At 41.3% G+C, this 22991-nt stretch overlaps 2 protein-coding genes across 2 annotated transcripts; both read right to left on the reverse strand.

Moving 5' to 3' along the window:
* Nucleotide 1: 1 nt before the first annotated feature.
* On the reverse strand, nucleotides 2–7355 carry LOC137294698 (lysosomal proton-coupled steroid conjugate and bile acid symporter SLC46A3-like). Its single transcript, XM_067825772.1, has 5 exons — nucleotides 6838–7355; nucleotides 4300–5406; nucleotides 3476–3559; nucleotides 2440–2596; nucleotides 2–1441 (listed from the first exon to the last, which is right to left on the reverse strand). The coding sequence occupies exons 2-5, from the start codon at nucleotides 5393–5395 to the stop codon at nucleotides 1318–1320; spliced, it is 1461 nt and encodes a 486-aa protein (XP_067681873.1). The 5' UTR covers nucleotides 5396–5406; nucleotides 6838–7355; the 3' UTR covers nucleotides 2–1317.
* Nucleotides 7356–14465: 7110 nt separating this feature from the next.
* On the reverse strand, nucleotides 14466–20079 carry LOC137294103 (lysosomal proton-coupled steroid conjugate and bile acid symporter SLC46A3-like). The gene is made up of 4 exons (XM_067825055.1): nucleotides 18626–20079; nucleotides 17463–17546; nucleotides 16500–16656; nucleotides 14466–16078 (listed from the first exon to the last, which is right to left on the reverse strand). The coding sequence occupies exons 1-4, from the start codon at nucleotides 19761–19763 to the stop codon at nucleotides 15913–15915; spliced, it is 1545 nt and encodes a 514-aa protein (XP_067681156.1). The 5' UTR covers nucleotides 19764–20079; the 3' UTR covers nucleotides 14466–15912.
* Between the last annotated feature and the right edge of the window lie 2912 nt (nucleotides 20080–22991).

The raw sequence follows: 22991 nt of genomic DNA on the forward strand, positions 1-22991 counted from the left end.
CATTTCTACACTAATCTCTCATCAATAAAGCCCTGTTTGTACGTTTCCTATCTCCCTACCACTGTTACTGTAGTTAGGCCGAACATATTTTAACAGATAGTTCACACTTTCGTATATCAACTACATGAATTGTAGAAATATACGTGAAAACCCCAGATTTTTTTGACAGCACTAATACTTTACTTACAATATGCCAATGCTATCCACTACATGCAAAAAACACCCATTATATGAAAAAAAATAAAGGAATTTTCACACGTTGACAATATGTACGTGGCAAAGTGTGAAAGCCCAGGCCATAAAGTTCTGTTCTTTGCAGTCATTCAATCGTATGTTTATAAAGTTGGTATATACATCTACAAATGATAATGTGCAAAACCTATTCTTCACAGTCATCACAGAACTGTTTTTCTATGCAAGTGTGATTCGTAGTATGTGCGTACTATGCTACAGATTATATATAAACAGCAATGTCTGAAGTACAAAATCTTCTTCATAATATGAAACTACGTTTTACCATATGAAAGCACTATCTGTAATATTACACATTATTCGCAATGTGTGATACCTATTCAAGACACGGAAGTACTGATTACACAATGACATTTAGAAGTGGTCAAATGTTACAGATGTTATATTTGGGATTGCACCTTCTTAGTAAAGTACAAATTCTTGTACCTTTTTGAGTTTAGTCCCAGCCGGGATTCGAACCCCCATCCTCAGAGTCAGGCACCTAATCGCCAGCACACAACCTCAGTCGCCTAATCCGCTCAGCCACTAGAATTTGTACCTTACTAAGAAAGTGTAATCCAAAATCTAACATGTTACACGGAAGGACCATCCAAAAATATACAACTTTTCCCACCATTCTGGTACTTGTTCAGCTGAATACATCCTCGTACCCTCAGAAATTGGTAAGACTAACCCTATTCTCATTCTATAGGTTCAGTGTGCGCTAAATAATATCTGTTTAAACCATATGCTGAAATAATCAGTATATAAGTCAACACAAAACCTGAGTTTGCGTTAGATCTGTCTGATGGGTATATCACAGGTACACAATGGAAAGACTGCAACCATCCAACCATCCGTCCATCAAACCATCCAGTCATCGTAGCATGTATTAGTGTAACCCCTATTTGAAAAAAATCAGACACAAATGCATATTTAATTTACACTAACATTTGAAGTTGGGGTAGTCGAATGAGAGATTCAGAAAGAAGCTTCTTCTAAAGTAACAAAATTTCATTCCACAAGCTCCATTATATGAATACTCATGACAGCCTTGGCCTCGTTGTGGTATGTACAGCCTCGATTTCAGTCCTCTTCGTTGTCATAGTGATCGTGATGCAGTGCTCTGGCACCTGTATGCACATCGTCTTCCTCCGGAATCAAGTATTCATAGCAGGAAGGGGAACCTCTTGAGATGACCATGAACATCCTTGTGAAAAAATGTATATGCAGATAAGTCTTCATATAGGCATACTTCACAGGCAGATCAAATCAACCAAGGGACGTAACTCCACATGTACACATTATACAGACTCGAAGTATTGTTATTAAATGGCAACTGATATAAACGTATACTACTGTCCAAGCTATAATTGTATGTTCTCAAGATGCTGACCACTCAAAAATGTGTATTTATCTACTAAGTGAGAGTGATCGCTATCCATGTGCTGAATCGAACGCTTTAACCATTAGGCTACCGAAAGAGAAAGCAGATGGAATGCCACTATGTCCTCTACATGACGTTTCTTTCATTATGAACTGGGGATGATAATGTAAGACTGCATAGACGAAACAAATTTGAGTCTGTAAAGAGAGTGGGTTGGTGGAGTAGCCCGGTGGTCAAAGCGTTCGCTCGTCGCGCCGAAAGCCCGATGCGATTACTCATCTGGGTACAATGTGTGAAGCTCACTTCTGGGCTCCCAAGCGGCGATTTTACTCGAAAAATATTAAAAGCGGTTTACGCATGCGCTCCCTGTATGGAAAGACATTTGAACAAGTACTGGTTCTTATGTTGTTTTATGGTCACTAATGATATGCCATAGGTCAATAACAAATTGCTGGATTGATGAAGTACTGTGTTAATCATATTTATCATTTCCATATGCGTAGAAAGGGTAAACAGTCATGTGTGAAGGCCATTATTTAAATTGACGCCTGTCCATTAGTCATGGGAATGAAGTAGTGTCTTCCGCCCACTTTATCTATTAGCTATGTCACTGCACCAAGATGACGGACCATCGGTAGTAGCGAGCGAGTTGGGTTTCACGTCGCTTTTAGCAAAAATGCAGCAATATAAAGGCGAGGGACACCAGAAATGGGATTCAAATTTTGTACCCATGTGGGAAATGGAACCTGCAGCGTGACGAGCGAACGCCTAAACCACTTGGGTATCTCACCGCCACAATGACCACCCATAAAGAGACTCACAAGATAAGCAGGACTGTAAGGCCACAGAATCCGGACATCATGAGAAACACAGCCCCCTTCATGGTTCCCACAGTCAGCTCGTAGACAGTGTTGTATAGCGTGATGGACGCGGTGGAGCAGACAGTTTCCATGGCAGCTATGCTGGAGAACAAGGCTCCTGCAGAGTAAAAGGCGAGGTCTGTAGAACTTGGGGGTTTCAGAAGTATATTTTTCAGAATGTCTTTGTTGGGGAGCCCTATTAGAGTGGATACCAAGCTGGCTGTATGAGGCGACGTAATGAACATATCCGGCAGGATGGTTTGTTGCTCATGATATCAAACCATACTTGAAGCTGCCATGTAACTCGAATATAATGAAATATCGAAAGAAGGAGTGAAGAAGTGGACGCATAGAAAAACAGGTAGATTGACTGATGGATGGATGGATGGATGGATGAATGGATGGTGGGTGGGTAGATGGATGAATGGTGGACCGGTGGATGCATGGGTGGTTGGATGGATTGATAAATGGAAGGATGGGTGGATGGTTGGATGGAAAGATTGTTGGTTGAATGGATTGATGGGTGGGTTGTTGAATGGATGATGATGGACGAATGGCTGGTTGGATGGGTGGGTGGGTGGATGGTTGAATGGGTGATGAAGGATGAACGGTTGCTTGGTTGGACTGATAGGTGGATGGACAGACAGGGGAAGTAATAAAAAGGCACTAAATCCTGATTAAAAAACCCAAAACTTGAAGTCTTGAACAAGCCATATCAATTAGTAATATATTTTCACTTTGCTGTACATTTGTCACTTTTCTTTCAAGATGTTTCCAAACCGAGTGAAATAATTTGTTTTAAATCCTAAAGGCACCCCATTTCGCTTAGCTCATCCTTATCACTACGGAGGGCATTAATACATAACACAACGGTTTTGAGTGACGTCGTCCGTCATCCGACATTTGACAAAATAGTTCCAGTTATAAAATATGTTTGGATTTCACAAAGACAGTAATTTACATTCATTATTCAGGATACCTCGTCACACCGGCTTACCTTGTTCTTTTGGGGACGTCATGCGTGACATGATGGCTCGGAATATCGGGACAGTTGTGTAGGCACAGATTCCCACAACGGGCACTGCGAAAGAGAAGATATTTACAATGTTTCGAACAGTTATCCTTCCAATCGTATCCAGTTGGTACAGGTAGGATCATCGTACACAGTGATCACCGGTCCGGTGATTAAGTGAGATCTGTTCAGCTAAGAGGCCGACTGTAATAACTTATATATCAACGACACGAGTATACTGATTCATGTCAAATATGTTGCCATCTAGTCTCTCCTGATTAAAGTGAGCGAGTCTGGTTCTGTGGCACTTTTTGTAATATTCCGGCAACATCACGACGGGGCACACCAGAAATAGGCTTCACAGTGTACTTATGTGGGGAATCGAACCGGGTCCTAGGCATGACGAACGAACGCTTTCACAACATGGCTAACCCGGTCCCTAAAGTTACATTGCAAAATTTCGTTTCCTTGCTGTTTAATGTCCCGCTCAGCTATATCCCAGCTATATGGCGGCAGTCTTTAAACAATAGGGTCTTAGAGCAGACAATCCAGTGATCAAAAGCATAAACATCGATCTAAACAGGGATACGATGACATGTGTCAACCAAATCATCGAGCCTTACCACCCGGTCTCGTTAATCGCCTCTTAAGACAAGCTTGAATTCCTGAAAACCAATTATAACCCGGACCTTCACGGAGGCGGGAAGTGTGAAATGCGCACCCGGATCTTCATTACAATAATCTGTATATGTCCAGGCAAATCGGTCATCATTCGTGGATTATAGATATACTGACATGCAAGCGTTTACCTATATACATCATCCAATCTGTTGTCGCAAAGGCTTCCATGGCTAGAGAGGCAGCCCCAAACAACATCCCGACGATGGCGATGATTTCGTCGCGGAGACAAGGCTGAAGCACCTTGATGGCCAGGACACTGCAAACGGACTGGATAACAATACGCAGGGCACCGTAGTATCCTATCTTCACGGAGTTCCAGCAAAATGGTAAGTCCAGCTGGTAAAGGGTTTCTATGGATGTCCGGCCGATCAGGCTAATAACGCCAAAGAACAAGATGACAATGCATACGTTGTATTGAACCCGTTTCAGAGTGCTCCCGTATATCGTATAAAATCCGAAAGACTTTTTCAGATGTACAATTGGCGATATGATAATGTTCTCAACATTCTTTAACGTCTCCGGCAACAGGAATACGACGATGAGTACGTCGACGCCGTGGAGGATGACGACCACGAGGGAGGGGTAGAAGTAACCTAGGGAACTGATTAGGTATCCTGTGACTAGAGACCCGGCTGATGACGCTACAGCCAGAATCGTTTCTAAGACAGCAATGGCGATTGTGCGAGATTTCTGTGGAGGTGTAATATCAGCAGTATAAGAGAAGCAGGCGAGTAAAATAGTGGTGAAAGATCCACAAAATCCCGCTACTACGCTACCCGCATAAAACAATTTTAAACTCCAATTATATCGCATTACCAAACTGGTAAGAATGTTCTTAATCAGGTCTCCACATAAAGGTAGGAAGAATAATATTTTCCTTCCCAAAAAATCGGAATACGAGCCAAACACCAGGTTCACGAGGATTGATGGGATGCTGCCACTGAGGGAGAAGTAGAGGAGTCGGCGAGCCGTGTCTTCCTGAACCTTCTGCAGGATGTCCATGTCCTGTACCGTGTCGTTGTCGCAGGAGGAGACAAAGATGTCGCTGGCATTACTGGTATTCGTGTACTCTTGCAGGAGTCTGTGTCTCACGTACTGACTTTGAAGTGGTACCGCTGCCATGGCGGCGCACGTGTAAAGTGTCAAGATCACAGAAACCATCACTCCTCCGAAAATGGTACGGCCCTTTTTATTTTCTTTCGATATATTTCGACTCGCCTCCATTGTGAAGATTTCTGTTCAGTAACAGAGAAATGAAAATATTTTAATCAAAGCAATCCACCTCACTCGAAAACACATACATAAAAAGTTTCGCTTCTTTATTCTAACACATAGGTAGGGTCCAGCTCTATTCCTTAAAAAATCGAAAATAGAGTAAATACTTTATCCATAATTTCAAAGGTTTAAAACCTTCCGATGTTTCCAGTCACTTTAACCAATTAATATGTATTTCTTTAAAAAATGATGTCTAAAAGCAATATGGAAGTCAAACTGCTACTATATAGAATCAGAACTGGTGCAGTCTGAGTTTGAATATATTACTATTTTGATAGAAACCGGTTAAATTGAAAAGGAACCCCGGTGAGATGGGTGATTTTGAACTTGTACCCGAGAAAATCTATACTTTCCTCATACTGGGATTTATAGCATTGCAGGAAAGGCTGGAAGGAAAAGAATAATGTGATTCTGGGACTGATAGACAGGCTAAGGTCAGGTTTTCTCAAACACTAACCCTTTCGGTCGCGACCATTCTCGTCCCACACTGGTTACTCTTGTCATATCGTCCTAGCTATAGGTAACATTTCGTAGGAAGAGATGACAGGAGTAACCACTGTGGGAAGAAAATTGGTCGTGACAGGAACCATCGGACCTCTTTCTACAGCATCTGAACAAAGCTATGAGATATTGCAAAGTTGAAACAAGTAAAACCGGTTCATCAGCCAGGTAGCATGACATATTGTGTCCTTAAAATGTGTCCTTACAGTTTTAGACTACCAGTATTAGTCAAGCGGAAGATACAATAGCAATGAAACCGTTGTCTTTCAAGTCTTCTCACGTTAACATTTTTCACGTTAAATGACATTTTTGTTTCTCGTGAAAATTTCATGCTGTGAATTGTACTTGTAACCCCACGTCTTGTTCACCTTTCAGAACGAGCTGTTCCCTTCTCCTCCCCCTTGTCATGTGACGACAGGATGTGTGGGGTATTCGTTTTATACCGCGGCGACAGTTATGGTTAACAAATAGATACAGCGGGTGTTTTAGTCTCTTTCTGGTATTTCTTACAAAATGTCGGCTTGTAAACTGGATGAAATACATCTCAATTTGGTTGAAATAAAAACACGCTGAATCGGAAATAGAATTTCGGGGTTTGTTCTGAGTTGACATCAAAAACCCATTTAAATTCAAAAGGAGTTGGGAGTTTGAGGGCCTCTGGGCATACTTCATTTACGGTTTCAGTATTTTGTGAAGGGATAGACAGGGAAATATTATGGTTCAGTGACTGTGAGACAGATTAGTTTTGTTCCTGCACTATTCATTTCGTTCGTGTTCACGTGAGCAGAGAAAGCTTGATTAATATCCCACACATAACAAATTAGAGTTACCTCCCTTGGACAATATCACCCGCGTGAGATAAGCAAACGATAACACGGTTGAGTACTTGCCTTAGTTAACACTGTTTTCAAGATGATGGCAGTTTGTTGTTGTTGGTGATATCCTTGATAGCTATATGTCAGTCAGTTCGTCTTTAGTTCCATATCAAGCGATCACGTGGGGCTATTGTGTCGAGGTCACACAAACCTGGATTCTGATCTCTGGACTCAACGGAGTGCAGAAGTCCCGTGTTCACCGTGACAGACATAAATACTCAAGGCTGTCACGGAATGAGTTATCTGGATAACCAGCTATAAGAGTGCAGCATGTTCGTCGACCTCTTTGCTCACTACAGCTGGCCACAGGACACGATTTAGCTAAGCCATGGCCGCGAGTCATCACAGACCGCAGCTGGAAAACGAGGAGGTATATTTATCAGCTAACGTCACGGCCGAATGAACAGTACTTAACAGCCAGACGAGTGTGCGCTCCTCGCGGGGTGTGTAGCCTGCATACAGTAATCTGTTGTCGGGCTTCTGAGCGACCTCGTTCCGTTGTGTCTTGTATGTAAACATTGTCTCGTGGGATTGTCACGTGGTACCTATGACATCAGCATGTGAACTCTTGACCTAACGGCCTGCATGTGAAATTCGGACGATAAGAGGTCCCGAACACTTCTCTATTACATAACACTAGGACTTGATACCAGATCAAAATCTTTAGCCATTCTGCACTCATTCTGGCTGTTTATTTCCGCTGATTTCAGAAAGAATTTGATTTTGTTATCCATATTAAATGCGCGGTTATCGCTGAGGACGACAGGACAGGCTAATAAGGGGCCGTGCATAATCTATCACTGGTTGGGGGGGGGGGGGGGGATTTTATATTTATTTTTTAAATCTGGTAGCCTCCCTAATACCATGAAGTATGGTTAGAGGCAAGATAAAGGGAAGTAACTGCATAACATGAATACACAAACTCACTGTGACATGCCGTCGCATACGGCATGCACACAAACTACGCTATCCAGCCTCTTTGAATGCAGTATGTCATTGTACGTGTCTTGCACCGAGTGTAACTACGCTATCCAGCCTCTTTGAATGCAGTATGTCATTGTACGTGTCTTGCACCGAGTGTAACTACGCTATCCAGCCTCTTTGAATGCAGTATGTCATTGTACGTGTCTTGCACCGAGTGTAACTACTATGTGACTGTATGACAGCCATCACTCTTCTCCTCATACCCCCTGCAGCCTCCTGATACTCTCAAGGCGCAGACTACGCCAAGTTTTGCACAGGAATATCACTTTGGTGACGACCAGTCATGCCCCAGGTGTGTTCCAAAGGGTTAAGGTCGAGGCACATTGAATCGTAAGATATATCAGGGTGTGTTTAACTAAATTCTTTGTGTATATATCCAACATTCATATTCAATTTATAATAACATGTGGCTGAGATATTGCCCCTGTGACGTAAATATTTACCTCACTCACTCTACATAACACACACTACTCAATACCCTACATACCTACAGTATTTTACTTCTCCCCTCCAGTTATTGCACGCTGTTCTATAGGTTTTAGATGATCGTAGCAGCCTCTTCTCACCCGACAAGGTAATGATTGCTTTGAAGTGTTAAGCAGTGTCTGCTGATTTACGTTTCCTTTGGAGTATTCATCACTGAAATGCAGACCACTGGACGCCTTTCCCATCAAACACACAAAACCACTATATTTCATTTCATCCGCCTTTGATGCACTCCTATGGAATCCGAGAAGGGTCATTGTCGCGTTGTCGCCCTTTAAAAAACAAGCAAAATGAGGCAAAAATTACGCGATGTCGAGTTTTGAATAACATTTTCTCTGTTCCTCCAAAGAGCGACACGCGACACAGGGACAATTTTCAAGGTCAAAGTATGTTGCGTTGTCGCATTATCGCCCTATATAAGATATGTAAAAAAATCACTAAAACACGACACGCGACAATGTGACAACGCGACATTTCATCAAAATGTCGCATTGTCGCACTTTGGTTAATATTTGCTTCATTTTGCTTGTTTTTGAGAGGGCGACAATGCGACAACGCGACAACGCGACAATGTCCCTTCTCGGATTCCATACACTCCTCAGTCAACCGTATAAACATCTCATTTGTAAACAACTCCTTTCATTTCTATATCTCTGGTTACTGCACCTTTCCCTTTGTCGGTTTGCCGGCCTTTTCAGCTTTCCGCCTGGCCAGTCAGCTGACTTTCTTTGTTACATTCTGTACATACACTTCCCCGTCACTGCAAATTACATTGCTGTTTGACAACAGTACACGAATCCGAATCGATACGTTGAACTCATGAAATAAAGAAGTTACTATCCATAAACTTTGACTGTGTTGTACTTCTGAACTTCTAAAATGCGTCTCAAAGAAGTAATCTACTTTTATCTCTAGCAAACAAATCAACAAACGTCGAATTTGTTGACAAAATGACAAAAATCCGGATGGAGCCCGAGCGCCTGTAGACATTAAGGAACTACAATGACAAGTAACCCAAAGAAATACAATATAAACCAATCAGCAAAAGAAACGCAACACTGCCTTTTTGTCAAGTGTTTAAGTAGAGGACATAAACATGAACTTACACTATTTTTTCCCCGAAAATTGCGTTTCTTTTGTTGTTCAGTATACTTTGGAATGAGGACATTTCCATGAATACCAATATTATTTCAAACATCAAGAAATCAGCTTGTAAGTGCCATGATGACACAAGCAAAATGATTTTCTCGTTTATTCACTTTTCATAGAAACGATTTTCGCTTGCACTCAGTTGAATGCATAGCTTCAGTTAAAATAGCGATGATTATTTTCATTGACTGAAATTTCAACTGTAGGCACCTGGGAACGTTCATTGGGTGACTGCTTCATGATTTTCACTAATTAATGATCCGAAAAATCAAAACATGAATGGATGACCTGCCTCATTCAGAGAAAATGAACATTTGCTCCACGCAGCTGTTGATGCTCGGGTTCAAGACAGTGTATCGTTTAGTACTTCATAACCATGAGTTCAAATTATTTCATGACCAGAATCTGGTCATATAACACCTTCAAACTAAAAGCAACATCAAACCCTTATTTTGCTTTCAGTTAGCCAGGAGTCTTGAAATATGGACGACATGCAGATCTACTATCGCTGAAAATTTCAACGACATGTAGAGTGAAATGCGTTTTGAAGCTGTAGCTGCATATTTCTTTTCTTGAACGCATGGCTGCATGCGAACATCCTGGCCATCTCGACTAAGTAAGTATACACCGAGGCGAAAACAGTCAATTTATAGTACAGTTACATGCCTTGGTAACAGGTGTCACTGCACCAAGTGCATACAGCAACTACTGTCAAAAGCGCTATACAATATTTCATGTGGAAAATAATCAGGGCTCGATTTGTAAAAGAATATTTAACCTACTTCTGCTGGGTACAACATACCATGAAAACCCACATGTCCTGCCAGCTGCTGTGGCATACATACGTACACAAGCAGGTCAATATATCTGAAGACTTGAGAGTAACACAAACAAAATATGTAGCTTTAGTAGATTTGATATAAATAATATTGTCAGAGCTCGCTGTACGAGACAGCACGCTGTGCTACGTGTTTGCAAGGATTAGGAGCGTAGTGTTGCAATATACAAGTGCTTGGACTTATCTTACCATACTGATTAATATTTATGCATTCAGTCAAATGAAGGATAAAAATTTTGGACTGGTTGTCACACTACGTTGCGCAATAGGACGGAACCCATTAAACAGGACTGTTCTGTAATTAATGTTTTGACTTGAAGCATACCAGTGAATGAGTGAGTGAGTGAGTTTGGTTTTACGTCTCTTTTAGCAATATTCCAGCGATATCACGGCGGGGGACACCAGAAAATGGACCCCACACATTGTACCCATGTGGAGAATCGAACCCGGGTCTTCGGCGTGACGAGCGAACGCGTTAACCACCAGACTACCCTTCCGCGCCAGTAGCACACTAAACCCCCCAAACAAAGAAACAGACACTGCAACACGTGTATACAGTGTGCACTGGTTCTATTAGTGAAGGCAACAGAGAAATAACGCAATGATATATTGTGGTTTGTATTCTGTTTCAGTTTGTTTCTTTGAAAACAAAAATACGCTGTTTCATGTGACTCACACAGTACGTAATACCCTGCCTTTCCGGGCGCCTTTCATAAACAAATATTCAGATCTCTTGACAACCTATTACATAATTCTAACAATTTTACAAGCCAAATATCGTCGACATTTTCAATATAGAACGGCAGTGGAAAACTATACCCAGTCTTGAAAATCCTCAGTCAACAGTAAAGGGAACGTTACCAATGAAATGAATGGATCGGTGACGACACCAGGTGATCGCGAAAAAAAACAAATGTCGTCTACATATTTACCTTTGAGCGCCGGTGCAAAGGAATACCCAGCTTTGACACAAATTCCGTTTGCAGTAAAGTGAAAATTAGTGAACCTTATTTGAATGGATCACTAAAAATCAACGTCGACACCAGGTGTTAGCGAAAAGGGTAAACATGTCATCCCCTTCCGATAGTATGTTTTTGGCATGACTCCGCTAGTCCTACTCCTTTACGTTACAGCGGACTGTTAACAAACCTGACAATCATGTGAGAGACAGCAAAATTTAGTCACCAAATTTGGATCTACGACTACAGTGTAGAAGTAGAGAGATTCCAGTGTTAATAAATATAGAAACATGTTTCGAAATAATTTTGTTTAACAACGCACTTGGGCCATTTTGTACCGAATAACAACTTGCGGTTGTGTGGTGGTGTGGTGGTGTGGTGGTGTGGTGACATGGATGGTTATTGGGCGACTAGGACCAGTAGTATCGTCTAAATGGGGTTCGTTAAGCGGAACATGAGTTAGTTCCCATAGACACGCTTACTGATCCACATAAATACAGCTAGATACATCAGCATAATGATAAACTGATCTTCTTTCTTTTGTTAAAGTGCAAAATTGATTTTACACACCGCTGTCAGCGGTATTTCTTAATACAATGAGCCTGATATAGAGCATGTAAACCTGAATGCAAATGCGTGACCACAATAGCACCGTGTGTATTGTCTAGCATGCTCGATTTGAACGAGCGTCGGTAAGCATCAAAGCATACGTAATATTTTAAATATATGTCAATCTGTGAATGTTGGAATTTTGAGTAACATTAATATTTATAACAAATTCGATATTACTTAAAGGGGCACTAATGCGGAGCAATTTCCGTGGACTGGTGTATACTTTTGCTATTGTTTTTCTCCCGTGAGTACCCGGATGATATCCCAGAATTCGTGACTGGTTCGTGACCTCTGCTGCGCAGTCCGTAGGCGCAACTGATAGTTTAATTACAGACAGATCAACTGAGGTGAAGTCATTTTTTACTTCATTACAAATGTATTATGAAAACAAATGAAACACTTTGAAGGTTAATCATCTGCCAGTGGTAGAAATGGTAAAAAACTACTAGGACGGAAAAATAACGAAGCCAATGTACGTCTCTATATTTTGCCTCATAACCCTAATTAGTTTATTGTCATATTTGTATGATTCTGAAAATTAACAAAAGAACACACGCAACATATGTCCCAAATATGACATATGTTGCATTTGACCACTTTCTAAATGGCATCGTGTAATCAAAAGAACACACGATCTGCTTATACTCATAGTAAATTTCTAACATAACAGCAACATTTATACATTGTATAGATTGCCAATGTGGATCCTATTTCACACACATGCGCGATCTAGTGTCTTTTTTCTGTGATACAGATTCTGCTGAATGCTACAATAAATAAATTAAACCAAAATGCAAATAATGAATGTAAAACAGACTAATTTTACAGCAACAATGTCAGGCTACTACCTTATTCAGGAGTGTATCCATCAATATCCACATAAAAGAAATCGTATTCCATTCATCTGCAGCTGGTAAATAATCCTGCTCTGTGTCGCGTGTCTTACAACTGTCTCATTTGCGAAAAAGTAACACATCGTTTCACGTCTTTCGTTGGTGAAAACCAGATAAACCTCTCATTGGTCTCCCAAGATAGCACACCTGGCAACTAATTGTATGATGTCCACTATTCTAAGTAATTTAGTTAACCAATAATGAGCAATCAATCAATCAACGCAAGGGTGGTTAATTCTTTGAAGGGAGGATGTTGTTTTTGCACTCACACTTTACGACAGGGTGTTGTCATCTACACACTCTGCCTTTTGACAAATCCGCTAGAAGATAAAAGTAATTAATCAATCAGTGTGTTATCGGTTAATCCTTTGATCGATGTTTGCTTTTGTAACTCAGCTGATAATACCTCTTGCATCACTTACATGCACATGTTACATAACATACAATACATTTGCCATTACAGACCTTAATTTATAATGTTGAGTATTTACTCCAGACAGGAGAAATGCCAAATGGGAACCTTTGTTGAGTAACCGAAGTGGTGTTACTACTAATTATACCTGTTAAAAAATCATTACTTGACCATCCAGGGAATGATGACAAATAGCACGTGTATTTACACCATCAAGCGCGAGTTACAGCAAGGAAGATGTAATCTCTGTGTCGCATGCAGCCTGAAAACACTTATGGCCCGAAACTGTTTTGAGGATACCAACGGAATTTCGTTACATAAGGAATACACACTGACATTTGCTGTGTACTTTGGTAAATAGGTGAAATAAGGGGTTTTTTACGTAAGAAAATTTTCAGATTTCTCTACCAAAGGCAAAGTCATCGTTTTTTGTTTACGAATTCAAATAAATCAACTGTGTGTTTTTCTTATCATAAATAAGAAACCATTGTAGCTACCATAGCTACCATAGCTACCAAAATTTACGTATGATATTTGCTATCACAGCTCAACCAACACTCAAAACTACCTAAATATAAAGCTTTGCAATCTTCCGTACTGAAACAAATGGCTTGCTACGTGCCTGTAGACATTATATTTTGATGTAACATGATTAAATATCGAGGTTAAAAACGCAGAAATAGGATCAAATTGGATCAGTAACTATACCATCCAAGCATCCTAAAAGTACTACACTGCTTGGTTACGATCGGACAAGGAATACCATGGATATTTTCAAACAAATGGCATATGATGGGCATCCGGCCCCCTGACTGTTTAGGTGAAAAAATTCTGCTAATATGGACAGGAGCCCAGTTCCTTTGTCCGTCACGGACGAAGGAGCGGGCGCTGACCAAATTGCGGTTTGGTTTCGTAATTAGACCGTTGGCGAGAAACATTATTCGCTCCGCATCAATGCCCCTTTAAATAGTATAGAATAGCCGAATTAAAAATTAAAAAGCAACTTGACGTTAATACAATTTATAACATAATACAAAGATTATATTATAACCCTTTTTATAACTTAAATCAAAATACTTTATAATGCTGGAAATATGAGTTGCATTAACGTTTTCAATATAAGTAATTATATTAATGTATGTATATGTAAATATATTAACATTTATGTTAGTTTGTACAGTCGGGGTAACATGAAAGACATTGGTTATTATAATGAAACTCCTCATAATGGATAATGAAATGACAGCTGTGACTTGGTTTTTGAGCGAAACCTTATTAATCGGAATTCCGTTAACCCGGACGCCCCGGCCCTCTTGTGGACATGTACGAGGAGTATCAAAGAGTTCTAATTATCACCAAGACGTTTTCAGGATAGAAACTTTATTTTGATTTCTTGTACTTAAGACGTCTCTACAGAGTCACCATTACAGAGAGACACATTTTTCCCAGCCTTTCTTGACCTTGTGCAGACCGCCAAATTTCATGGAAAACCAACTCCCCGCCTCGTAAGTGATCTCATTGGTATCGGCAAAGTGGAGTCAACATCTTGGTTCGTCTGTAAGGAACATATGATGACACTTCTGTTTCCATCTCACAACAGTATCATAAGATGGGCCATCTTCACCATAAATGGATTACATCTCCTCTTGATTCTGCCGGGTAGTGCAACCTTACCAAATCTTGACAACACATGACTCAGTCTACTGCAAGTATGGGTTTACTCGTGTTTAGGATCAACTGCCTGATTGAATAAAGTGAAGTAAGCAGTTTCTGGTCCATTAAGGATCACTGATGTTGCCTCGCACTTTTCAACATAATGTCTCAATAAATGCATGGCGATAATTAGAAATTTTGATACCCTCTCGTCGTTGGCAAGGTCGTATGTATGTCGCTGAGCTCACTGGAAATGGTGCTGCCCGGAGTGAGTGAGTGAGCATGCTTTTACGCCGCACTCAGCAATATTGCAGCTATATGGCGGCGGTCTGTAAATAATCTATTCTGGCCGCATTGAACAGGTTTCTTTGCATCCGGAATATAATCAACACTGAAGCAGGATAATGGTTATTGCAACGACAAAAAAATGTATTCGATACATGTTATCACTGAACACTTCCCAGACATACTCAAAATCTGTAAGAAAGACGAAAAACTTTTGGGTAGTGATGTGATAATACGCAGATACAGCTGTCACAGTTCACATAAATTTCACGTACCGAATGATTTATAGCATTGTGATAATAAGTCGATGTCAACTAATCAAAGGTGCTTTATTCTAGTTGTTGACTGTATATATAGTCACCCCGTGTATCAGTCGACATCCTACATCTAAAGGCCATGCCTTGGTCATGAACATTCACTATGCGAGATAACAATGAGCGGGTCACAATAACCGACACGGCCGTTATGGACGCCACAATGGGCGCTGAAGTAGACTAGGTCAGGAGCGGATACAGCCTTTTGAGAAAGGAGTGGTGCACAGTTCATTTTCACCCGTTTTCACGAATTTCAGGACTCAAACGTGATGGGAGGTTCATCCCTGTACAAGCATCGCTGATTTCTGGTGTCCCGCGACGTGATATTGCTGGAATATTGATAAATGCGTCGTAAAACCATACTCACACAATCAGTCACAATCTGTCCCATCTGAAAATGCACGCATACATCTGTTACATTGTATACGTCATGCTACAGTCAACACAGCAGTTCTGATTATATCACACATAATACAACTATGGGCATGATGAAAAGAAACCAATGTTAAATTATCACAGGGCCTTTGTCTGCGCGTGAGCGTGCTGTATTGTTTTCGTCTCCGGGAAGTGGTCCGTCCTGGACATAGTCAGGATTCGGCAAGTCCTCATTCTCTGTTGGCGCATGAATCAGGACATAGTCCGGTTGCCTGGGGGACTTCACAATCACCACGCTAGAACAGAAAAGGTAGCATATATGTTACAGTAACGTCCAGGCGCGAAGAAAGCCATGCTTTTCGGGTAAGTACGACAGACTGTAAAGCCTTACATTCAGATAGTATTGACGGCTTGCCCAGCGTTTTCAACAACAATCATGTGGCAACCTGGGCTTTTGTACAATGGTAGCTATACCCCTGACATCCAAATGGGCTTAGGTAATGATGTTTGCTTATTACAAGAGTGTAAATCGGTTGTAAAGTCAACCTGACATTCAAAGCTACACTGTAACAGTTTGCAGATGGTGACAAAATGTACTCAGGGAGTAGCTCCTCTGAAAATAATAGCTTTAAAAATCTTTTTCTGAGCGCTCGATCATTTACTCTTGAGCCGGATATTTTGGTACGTTGTTTATTATGATCGTTGTGTGTTACGTACATTTTCACCATAGCGGCCATGAACACGACTGCCGAGATAACCAGGAACGCCATCCCCCTCATGGTGTCCACTGTGGCGCTGTACAGGGCGGTGAAGGCTGTACTCCCCACAGCTCCACACAGGGTATCGACGGTGGCCATGCTAGAGAAGATTGCACCTGGTGCAGAAAAATAAAATATGTGTTAACAGAGCTATCCATAGCCCGTCTCACACTCTCTGACCTGCTTTATTTTCCCTTCCGCCCAGTCCTGTGTGCTAAATTCCTTAACGAAGCAAGTCTAGATTTCCTCAGGTTCAGGTTCGTAATCTCCCATCTCATTGGAATCATTGTCAGCTTAAAAGGAAAGGTTTGTTGTCAAAATTATTAAATACTCATATAATAATAGAATATACGCAAACATATTAAGTATGCCTTCGAGACAGGGTTTGGGTTAGGAATGGAATGCAATGGAAGCTGTCTAAACCGGTACTCACTGAGACTGAAACGTAATCCGGTTTAGACAATGTGCCGGATGGTAGAGCTGATGATAAATTACATGCCGCGAGATTTTTTGCCGGTGGTGACAACCAGTAGTATTGGAAAGATGCCGGTTTTGACAGCTTCCATTATATATTGGTATTGTTCTATAACTGGACGATAACTACACAAGATAACCCTGACCATGCCGGCACCAATTCTCAGACGAAAATGTTTTGGATGTTCCTGGAGAGTGTACGCCATCAGCTTGAGGCAGCTCTTCAGGTGCAATACCAAGGGCAACCATAAGTCATTCAGCGGTATGACACACAAAGTCATGCATCCGTCGCCCATCGTGGCGACACCCCCGAAATTTATTTTACCGATATTTGCCATCATGACAATTCACTCGGTTGATCACTGTATCAGTTCTTTTACTTTTTGTCGACTATATGCTCATGTTTTACTTGGTCACCGGTATCCTTCGATACCTATAATAGTCATACCTTGTTCATGAGCAGCCACCATGCGGGACAAGACGGAGCGGGTCACAGGTACCGACACGGCGCTAATGGACGCGACCAAAGGCACTGAAGTAGACGAGGTAGTACAAGCATCACTCAATGGTCTCTTCTCTCAAACAGGTAAGTAGGTAACAAGAGTCGTGCAAACGAAATCAACGCAGTATGACACAAACGGTTGTGCATGGAAATATTCTTGGAGTGTATGCAAATGTAAGAGTCATGTTTTGATATGCTTCTCTAGGGATTGCTTTTACGGTTTCCAAAGGAATTTCGGAGCGAGAATACATTTGATCACCCGGAACCCCAACATCGAACCTCTCCAGCTACCCCCTTCCCCCACTCCTCTCTAAGTCCATTTAACATCCTCCTACACGAAACATTGGTTGATGGGGTCTAAATGTGTTACCCTGAATCCCGATCCGTGACTAGAGTAGCTAGATAAGTACAGTTCATCGTCGTTGTCAATAATCTTGCGAGATGCCGTCTGTGGACATTAGTATGTGATAATCACAAGTTTTCGAGTGAGTGAGTTTAGTTTTACGCCGCTTTCAGCAACATTCCAGCGGGGGACACCAGGATGGGCTTCACACATTGAATCCATGTAGGGAATCGAACCCGGGTCTTCGAGCTAACGTTTAAACCATTAGGCTACCCCACTGCCCCTTTCCAATGGACATTTGAAGATTAAAAAGGCAACAGGAGATTTAATGTTCCTAGAGCATGCATGTCAATGTTACTGATCACTGATGTAATGAAACATTATGTTCTGTTATGTACCTATCGTATGCTTTCAGGAAAGGTAATGACGTACTGACGTGAAACTTCACAAATACGTTTGCACATAATCATGAAGAACAATTTCATGACGTCGACGTCAGGTCATGGAACAATGACAAGCCACTACACTGAGCAAAGCAACATTACGCCCTCAGAGGTAGTTACAAATTTATGCAGTTTTGACATGAACCGGCTTCATGTAAAAAGTATACATATTTGCTAATCTTATACATGCTCTGATGTGTCCGTTATATGGTCAAATCGCGTCCTACAATATGAGTGTTAGACTAGTGGAGGTTATTTAGGGACGTTTATTCGATATCGAGAATGTTTCGTTGTATACATAAAGACATGAATGTTCATATTACCCGAATACAGCATAGCGTCTGTGCGGGCCAGGCCTTCCAGAATGAGAGACCCCATCAGTAGGAATATCCCTGCTACAGCAAGAATCTCCACCCTCACGCAAGCTGATCCAAGCTTGACAGCAACGAGTCCGCTAATGGTCATGAATACCGTGGAATAAGCACCGTAGTAACCTATCTTTACAGGATCCCAACAGAAGGGTCGACCCAGCTGATACAATGTCTCAATCGTATATTTACCATTAAACCCAACGCTCATCAGAGCATAGACGGCCAAACAGGCAATAAATATGAAACGCTTATTGTTTCGACTTTTGTTGACATAAAATCCAAACACTTTCTTCAAATGAACTACAGGCGAAACTTCCTTAATCTCCGTTTTCGTTACTGTTTCCGTAAGGCCAAATATGACGATGATAGTGGCAAGCAGAATTAAAGCTGTATTAATAACTGATGGGTAAAAGTAGCCAAGCTTCTCAATAAGGAATCCTGTCATAAGCTGTCCTAATGCTATGGCGATAGACACCGAACTATCGGCAATTACTAAGGCGAATGTTCTTGTAGCATGGGTCTTAGTCACATCGGCTGCATAGGCCATGTTGGCAAGAACGAAGGTGCTCGATGAACCGGAAAACCCTTCCAGGAGAGTCCCGAGGATGAGGAAGTTGAGATTAAGATTCAGCTTGACAACCAGTATGAAGACTACGTATTTACAAATACATCCTAGAAGCGGCGAAATAAACAGCATCTTTCTCCCGATGTGGTCCGAGTAGGACCCCACCACCATGTTCACGATGACCGGGGGAATCTGAACACACAGGCTGAGCTTCAAGATCTCGAAAGATGTGGACTGCTGAACAAGTACCTGCACCTCGTCAGCTTCCTCGCTGTTATTAGCAAGACACGTTGATTGTTTAGTTGGTGATGTTGATGAGGAGTTTGTGCCGTTAGTGTAGACGTCCTCATAGCGAGAATGGATGTACTGGGTAAACACAGGGATCGAGGAGACATTGGCACACATGTACAGCATGAGAACCACGCTTGATATGATTCTCTCCTTGATGTAAGACTTGGGTTTGTCCTGAACATGACTAGGGCTTCCATTTAACGTCACATTATGCTGTTCCTGAACGCTGTCCATCCTTAACAGGTTGTTAGTTTACTTCACAAACATCTCCATTTCAGTCTAAACTGTATTGTGTTTATGCTCTGTCTGGGTGAATCTGACACAAAATATGCCGATGTTTATCATCACATGATGGAGAGGCATTCCTGATTCTCTCTAGCTGTTGGTGGTTAATTTAATACTGAATGTTAATGTACATCACGAGATGGAGTGTGACAATGTACCATCTGTTGCATGATTACAGGGGAGAGGCAGATGGCTGGGGACCACGTGCAGATGCTGTGTTGTTATGCTTCTACCCACAATGAATTATTTGATGACATTGATGAACTACTATTGTAATTTGGTCACACAGTAGAGACCCACCCTTCAGATTTAATATAGCGGCAGGGAGCTATCAGTGTAAATGATGTAGCGAATAAAAGTCACACAAGTCCAGGAGGTAGAAATTAATTTAATATATCTCATAAGTCTAAATTTATTTCTTAATTTCTATCTAGTTATGACACACGGTAAAATGAACAAAAACCATGAACATGAATCTATATTGCATTGTCGATGGAATTGACATGCATTTTTTAAGCTGAAGGCAATATCCCAGTGACAGCGTGTAGTTTAAGTGGGAAGAACATTCAGTTGGACGTGGGTTCCAGTAATATTTGGGTCGGTGTTTATATCTTTTTACAGTAAACTACGTATGTAAATATGTCCTAAGCGTCATAAATAAAAGGTCAACTGATACGGGTGAAGAACAGTTTCTCAGAAATAATAGAACTAATATTGTCGTAATGTTTAATGTGTTGACAAACGTGACACGTCGTGACATACAGACAAAAAGTTCAAACAGCACAAGCAAACATCAGTTGTAGAGACGAACCCCTCGAATGAAAATGTACATCACGACGCACACGGACATTCAAGAACTCGTGTAACCACCTCGCGCGTTCAAGACACACCTTGTTCTCATGCTCCTAACAAAGTTCATAACGAAAGTTTGCGCGATCGCATTCCATTCATCTGCTAGAGCCCTACGGAGTCCTACGAGATCCACTGGTGCAGACTGACGTGTGTACAGACGTCGACCGAGTTCATCCCAGGCATGTTCAATTGGGTTGAGTTCTGGCGAGCATTCTGGGCCGTCCATTCGCTCTCCACCATGCTGCTAAGAAATTTAGCTTCAAATTCAAACAGGTACCTGAACAGTGAACGAAAGTGAACAAGTATCAGTGCATGTGTAGTGTCCTCCACTTTCCATGGATTGAGCTACTGGCACGGGCCAATCATTGTCGTTAAGATGCAGGTGGATGTTCATGTTGGCAATCTGAATAAAAATGTGCCGTTTGTATTTATTCAAGAATTTATCGGACGTTGAAGAACGTAATAATGACATGTCAAGGGCCTGGTATATTTTCCCGTAATGTTAAGAAAGTTTACAAAGCATTCAACTGTATATATTTCTTTTATGAAATGGGGTTACAATAGTTTGACCTTTCATTAATGACGCCGAGTATACAGGCTCGGGTAACATTACTAGAAAAAGGCGTACAACAGACCGTATTACCCTCGACAGAAGCATACAAATTATAATATATATTCTTTATGTTTGTCAGTTTTCATTTCATTGCATTTATGTTTTGGACACTGTGAAGCTTAATGAATAGTAGCTGAAACGTGCTTGGTAGCTCTGACTCATGGGTGACTCATTGCTATTTGATCGCTTGAACATAAATCAAGACAAGTACTCCATTGAGGAAGCTACTAGATTCAAACCATCTGATTAAAAAGGTCGGGGTAGGAAAGGACAACAGGGCTACATATACTTGATGTTTAAGCGACTCATCACTAAAAAGGTGTTCAATGTCAGTATGGTCATTTATATTCACTAGGGATCGATGACCGCATTCATTCGGAGCCAGTATAGACTGCCTTTCTTTTTATACCCAAACACAATTTGATGGGATTATTATTCATGGTTTTCTAAAAAATATCTTTCTATTTCTAAAATCCTTTGGTCATGTGCTTGAGACAGTGTAGGTGATTTCTGCAAGGGGAGTAATACATACTTAACCTTGACTGACACGTATGAGTACATAATTCAACAATTTCATGATTGATAAATATTTATGTATCGCCTCCATGTAATACAATGTATTACTCATTTGATCACTATCATAAATGAAAGGGATATTTTGAGCGCAAAAAAGGCCTGATATGACCATTCGTCCCCATAAACTGCGTGCGACCATTCCTTGAAGTTCCTAAAGACCTGCATGTTACCAACCCTTCCTAGAGGCATTTTGTTCCCATTGCTCCCTAAGGGTCTGCTTGTGTCCATGCCTATCTAAAGAGCTGCTTCTTACCATTCCTCCCTTTGGACGTGTTTGTTATCATTCCACCTTAAGGGCATGCGTGTGGCCATTGCTTTTTACCATGCCTACCCAATGGCCTGCTTGTATTCATTATGAAACAAAAAGCAGATGCAAATTGTTTACGCGTCAATGACAGTCATGCGACACAGCGCAGCACCGCACAACACAATGTGACAGCTGTTTTCGACAAATACTCAATCTGTTTTTCTTTTTAATAACAGTTCTTTGTTGTAACAGCAACACTGGGAGAGTATCATATTTTTATGTGTCCCATGGTAGGCTTACGCCGCTTTCCACATATTGGTTGGAGGATGGGTTGGTTGTTTGGTGGTTGTTAACAACCCACTGAACACTTTTCCAGCTATATGGCGGCGGTCTGTGAATACAGACCAGACAATCCAGTGATAATCAGCATGAGAATCGAGCTATGCAATTGGGATACGATGACATATGTCAAGCGAGTCAGCGAGCCTGACCACCCGGTCCGGTTACTGAAGGCCAATACTTACCACGATCTTCCTGTCATTATCACACTGTAGGAACAGTAAATTATCTCCCACGAACGTACAAAGGACAAGACATAAGTTCGTGGTGAGAGAGAAAGAGAGAGAGAGAGAGAGAGAGAGAGAGAGAGAGAAGAAAGAAAGAAAGAAAGAGCGATACTGGGTTGAGTATATGGAAACACGCAATGAGAGTTTCCCTACAGTTTACGCAACTGAAACTAACAAGTCTTAGTTTCCATCATGTTTCTGCGACTGAAACTGTCTTTAGGAGTTTCCACTTGGTTTCAGTTCGTTGAAACATTCATAGTAAGAATGATAATGGATATCCTAATGGATACTACGTTGTTCACTTGTCTCGATGAGCCCATGGA

The sequence above is a fragment of the Haliotis asinina genome, chromosome 8 (assembly GCF_037392515.1).
Source record: "Haliotis asinina isolate JCU_RB_2024 chromosome 8, JCU_Hal_asi_v2, whole genome shotgun sequence".
Taxonomy (NCBI): domain Eukaryota; kingdom Metazoa; phylum Mollusca; class Gastropoda; order Lepetellida; family Haliotidae; genus Haliotis; species Haliotis asinina.

Coding starts and splice junctions, on each gene's coding strand:
- LOC137294698 (XM_067825772.1), bottom strand. CDS start 5,395: ATGGAGGCGAGTCGAAATATATCGAAAGAAAATAAAAAGGGCCGTACC. Junction 2,597..3,475: donor GACGTCCCCAAAAGAACAAG/GTAAGCCGGTGT, acceptor TTTACTCTGCAG/GAGCCTTGTTCTCCAGCATA. Junction 1,442..2,439: donor CTTACAGTCCTGCTTATCTT/GTGAGTCTCTTT, acceptor TTTTTTCACAAG/GATGTTCATGGTCATCTCAA.
- LOC137294103 (XM_067825055.1), bottom strand. CDS start 19,763: ATGGACAGCGTTCAGGAACAGCATAATGTGACGTTAAATGGAAGCCCT. Junction 17,547..18,625: donor AGACGCTATGCTGTATTCGG/GTAATATGAACA, acceptor CGTCTACTTCAG/TGCCTTTGGTCGCGTCCATT. Junction 16,079..16,499: donor ATGGCCGCTATGGTGAAAAT/GTACGTAACACA, acceptor TTTCTGTTCTAG/CGTGGTGATTGTGAAGTCCC.